Below are 5360 nucleotides of genomic sequence, written 5' to 3' on the forward strand. Positions count from 1 at the left end.
GGGGGAGGGGATAAATAGATGAATTTAGAAATTTTCAGTTGCGACCCAAAAACGATTCTAAGAGATCAAATCACCTCTCATATGTAGAACGGCATTTTGCTTTTCTCGATATATTTCGAAAATTATTCGGAAAATCAAAAAATGTTTTATACAAAAATTTCATGGTAAAAACACTTCTATTTAACCACATTAATAAAATTTTGAAAAAATAATTTTTTTCAACGATTCTTGCTCTTGTTAGTCTTTGATTCTCTAGTGCCAAAACGGCTCATTTGTGGTCACGGGTTTAAAGACAAAATTGACTTGTTTTGGTGTTATATATACTTTATAAACACCTGAAGTTTATCGGTCTAATGATGAGACACCCTATATATTTATAATATGTTGTCTATCTATAAAAATAGATTGCTTCATACTGATGATATTTGCCGCCTCGACGAATGCCACATCGCCTACTCCTTCGCTGAGACATCGCATGGCTCCTTTGTCGTTATAATAGCGATTGGTTTCGTTTACCGCGCAAGAAGTATTATTTTGATATCGACATGCTGAACAGAGCTTGGACGATACATCTGCTGAAATAGCAGTGCGCGCATGATCGGCATCTTCTATTCCGGGAGTACAAGCGCCAGACAACAATTTGGACACCAATAATGAATAATCACAGGATTTAGATGAAATAATGCCATCCGTTCTTGCAATATTGGTGAAACTTAACCAACTAATTCCGCCGTATTCTGGAAAACATGCTTTTCGATTTTTTAGATCGTAAAAATTTTTTATTGGATAAATGTTATCCTTAGATTCGCGCACTATCGCGATTATCACGCTATTCTTGTCCATCTCAGTTTCGCTATACAGAACCGTTGATAGATCATAAACGCTGCATAAATAAAAAAAGAAGAAGATATTAAATAATATTATAATAAATTTTTAATGCGTAAATGTTCTCCTCAAATTTTTATTAGATATTCCAAAATTTTCGCTTACGTTCGCGCCAAATACCCATAGTTGGAATCGATGGTGATTATGTCTGCCCGATCTTCAGCTATATCGCGAAAACATTCAAATGTGGAATTTGATCTGATGCAGGAAATGCTCGGTTCCACACCAAGAGTTCTCGCTGCTTTCGCCACCCATGTGCATTTATTAGTCTCTAAATCACCAATAGTGCACCAACGAATGGTTTTACCGCAAGTCTCAATATTTGAGATATCAATTTCTCTTCCTTTACTTAAGTACGTAGCCAGAGACATTTCCATAAGATCGATAGCCCGGCTATCTTCTTGTATAATTCTATTTAAAACAATTTCCCAATCATTTTCTTTATGTCCAAATGGAAATGATGAATTCAGCCATTTCAACAAATCATTCTTAAGAGGCTTCGCAATTTCTCTAAAAAATAAAAAGATTTTTGAACAAAATAATCAAATAGATAATTTAAAAAAAAAAAAATTGTTGTAAGTATGAAATCTCCTTTGTGTGTATTTCTCTCCATTCTTACATACACATATAGCTTAAGAACGTAATTAAGTACCAAATATAAAATAAAAAAAATTACTTTAAGCTATCTTTAATTTTGATTAAAAAATTATTTTTATTTTTTTCTAATTTTTTTGTGTAAATTGATGTAAACCATTAATATTGTTGTTTATTTACTTTCTAGCTGCGACGACACTCCATGGTTGTTTAAGCCACGCACAAGGAGTTTCGGTGGTTAAAGGAAGAATGTTACCATTTGGACATAAAAACTGAAACGACGCGTTTGTCTGAAACACACATAGGATAATGTGTAAGTAGTAAAATAATCAATAATATAATTACAAAGAATATATAAACAAATATAAATAAATTAATACACAGTGACTCTTATACAAAATAATTTTAGAATTTGAGATGAAATATACATATATCCATATGTTAAAAACAGGATCTTCTACTTACTCTGAGATATTCACGAACGTAGCTGAGCGCTACATATGCGACTTTGCCATTACGATGAGTTAGACAATCCAATGCTCCTAAATGACCGTGTTTTTCCATATTATTGTAAGTACAAGCTGTTCGATCATCACAAAGATCGCATAGCTCTGGATACTTATTTTCTGTGAAGAAAAATAGATATTAAATATTATTATATTTGCATTAATTTTTTGGGAATTGTTAACGAAACTTAAAAGAATCTACAATTAATAGCATCATTTCAGAAGACATAATACAATGAAAAAAAAAAACAATTTCTGGTGCAAAAATAAAGATAAATATATCGATGAGAAACAAGGCAGATAGTTTTGTTAAATTAAGACAAATTATAAGTTAGATTAGCTCATTAAATCATGAAAAATTGCGATATATTATTATCTTAAAATAATAAATCTCAGAAATCAGAAGAGCAATCCTTAGTAATTCAAAACATACATTATTAGAAATTTCGATTTCCAATATATGTCAAATTTGTAGTAATCTTTGTGATGTGTAAATGTTTTAATATCAATTAATCTAAATTTTTTTCCTATATGAATCTCTCGACTTACTTAGTTCTTGATCAAAGGAGCTGTCAGCGATCCATTCGCCTGGTCTACAAGCTTTTCCAAAGAAATCTTTAAGATTTCTAATCTCATTTTCGATGATAGTTACATTTTCTTGGCAACGCGGACGATTTACAATGTTTTCAAAATATTTGAGAATGTAATCATTCCACCATTGAGATTTACTAAAACCAGGATGGCAAAAGCCACCACCTTTCAATTGTTTAAGGCGTTCACCAGGACTAACGACTTTTTGCGTAAAATCTGCGGGAACCACTGCCACTGTTTGAAATTCGAAATCCTCTGCGAAAGTTGAATTATGTTTATATATACTCATATATTTTTATAACTATTAAATGTATAATGGCTTATAGTAGAATTCTGGTTTTGCTTTTAACAATTCTACTATAAAAAGTATTGTGCATTTATTCTAATGCCAACACCATCATCATTCAATATCGCCACTATTAGAAGGTATAATTTAAAATTTTTTAGTCCATTTTTAATAAAAGAGGTATTTATTTATGATTTATACATATAATCTGTAATGGTAGGAGATTAAAAAAGTTACATATTTTAATTTATACATATATATATGTATATATATATATACACATATATATATATGCATATATGGTATATATGTATTATACTATTTTGCTTAAATTTAAATTATTAATTTTGCGGTTGATAAAACTTTATATGTACTAATCTTAAATAATTTTATTTCTCACTAAATCTCTACTTTATTCTGAAAAACGAGAAACAAAAAATAAAAAAAAATTAAAAAAATGGAAATTTGATATATAAACAGAATTTTATAGTAATAGTTCAAAAAATATGTTCTATCTAATGACTATTACATACATCCAAAATATCAATAAAATACACGAGAATAATAATAATAAACCGTTAAATTCGTTGCAACGCCGATTATAACACTATCAAGTTAAAAATATGTAGTGGCACTTGGAAAAGTACTAATGATCTTAAAATCATCTTGAAGATGACCTTAAGAGAGAAACAAGTTGCTCATACATTACTTGTCTTTTTAAACAGTGCAATTTTTTCCGTGCTTTCATTTTCTTCCATTTGCATGTATGATTAAGGAATCTAATAGTACTGCACTTAAAAATAATCAAACATAATTGTTTTTTTTACAGAACATTTTTCTAAAGTTTTCTACTACCTCCCAGCTTATCCCTGTGTCTCAATTGAAGAATAGGTAGGATGTCCAACGGATAGAATTGATATGTCAATAAGAGTTCTTCCGCATTGAAAACACCGAAATCAGCCGCTCCTTGGACTAAGCGAATAGCGCATTCAGCGCTGTCCGCTACGCGTAAACATGATACTTTACTTTCCCCTCGTTGCAGAGCATAACATGCGTCATCACTTATAGTATCGACAGGTGCGCAGAGTTTATCTAAAAAATTGGCAAATTAATCGATGTATAAATTCGATTATTGACGAAATTTCTTAATATTCTTGAAGCTCGTAGAAATCATCGCGTGTATATATTTTCAATGTAAACTAATAAAATTATGAAAGCTTTAAAAACAACAAAAATTAAAAAAAGACAATTGACAAAAATACGATTGATTAATATATATACAACAATTAAAATTTTTGGATTAATATGTATAACTGATATTTAATATTTAGAAGTATTATGATGCTATATAAAAGTAAAATATATAAAGATTGTGTGACTTCTTAACTTATAAAAAGGTAAATAAATGACTTTTTATTCATCTCTGTGGAGAATTTTTATTTAGAAAAATATTATTTAATTTTTACTCAGAAATATTATATTTGATTTTTGTTTAGAAATATCAGCATTAATCATTGTCTTATTAATATTTTAACACTATTTACAATTATTTATTTATATATATATTTAATTTATTTATTTCTATGTATTCAATTGTTAAAAGTAATGGGCAATGAATTTAAATTTTTTACATAATTATATTAACTTTGATTAATATAGTTTATATTAAAACTTTGATTAATATAATTATACATTTAATTGTTTTAAAATGTATTATATTATTACTGTTATGTAAAAACTTTAAATTTATTGTCCATTTTTAACAGTTATATACAAAGTAATGTATATAATATTTTTAATAACTGATTTACATTTAATATAACTGTAATATTACCCATATTTAAAATAATAAAATAAAATAATCGTTCAAAAATCCTATCAGAAGCAATAATATTTACTTTCGAAATTTTTAGCGTACTTTTAGCAATCTGATTCATATTTGCTTCATGTTCTCTCTCTTTTATCAAGGTCTTTCATCAAGCGTTATCTTTATCTTAACAATTTGATTTTGCGTTCACCACGTTATGTGCGCGCGTATGTATGTGTGTACATATATAATATTGAAATAGGACATATATGTAGAGAGAGTCTCATCGATATAAAATGCATTATACAGTTATTACAAAAAAATATTCATCATATAAAATAATAATTATATAATAATCGTATTTTATATCGACAAGACTATGTATCAGTTTCAATGAAATCATTCAATCACTATCAAGATGTCTATTTATTTAATGATAGTGTCTAATAATGCAAAAAATATGCCATAAACGTTATCGTAAGTTGCTGATTCAAACTTTTTCAAATTTAATCGTATATACTCTCAAATATTAATATCTTTTAATATAATGGAATAAAAAATTTATCTATTATTTAAAAAATATGTATATTGCAAAAAATACGTTATCGTAAGTTGCTGATTCAAACTTTTTCAAATTTAATCGTATATACTCTCAAATATTAATATCTTTTAATATAATGAATATAATGGA

General features: G+C 27.8%; 1 protein-coding gene across 5 annotated transcripts in view; it reads right to left on the reverse strand.

The window, feature by feature from the left end:
• LOC115240056 (transferrin-like) overlaps positions 1-5360 on the reverse strand; it is a 30160-nt gene that overhangs the window by 5979 nt on the left and 18821 nt on the right. For all 5 annotated transcript variants that reach the window (XM_029815022.1, XM_029815023.1, XM_029815021.1 and 2 more), the window contains 6 exons: positions 3718-3954; positions 2535-2831; positions 1945-2105; positions 1660-1769; positions 991-1395; positions 417-883 (listed from right to left, as the gene is read on the reverse strand). In XM_029815022.1, coding sequence (XP_029670882.1) covers positions 417-883; positions 991-1395; positions 1660-1769; positions 1945-2105; positions 2535-2831; positions 3718-3954 — 1677 coding nt within the window. The remainder of the gene's footprint in view (positions 1-416; positions 884-990; positions 1396-1659; positions 1770-1944; positions 2106-2534; positions 2832-3717; positions 3955-5360) is intronic.

The sequence above is a fragment of the Formica exsecta genome, unplaced genomic scaffold (genome assembly GCF_003651465.1).
Source record: "Formica exsecta isolate Colony F162 unplaced genomic scaffold, ASM365146v1 scaffold400, whole genome shotgun sequence".
Lineage (NCBI taxonomy): Eukaryota > Metazoa > Arthropoda > Insecta > Hymenoptera > Formicidae > Formica > Formica exsecta.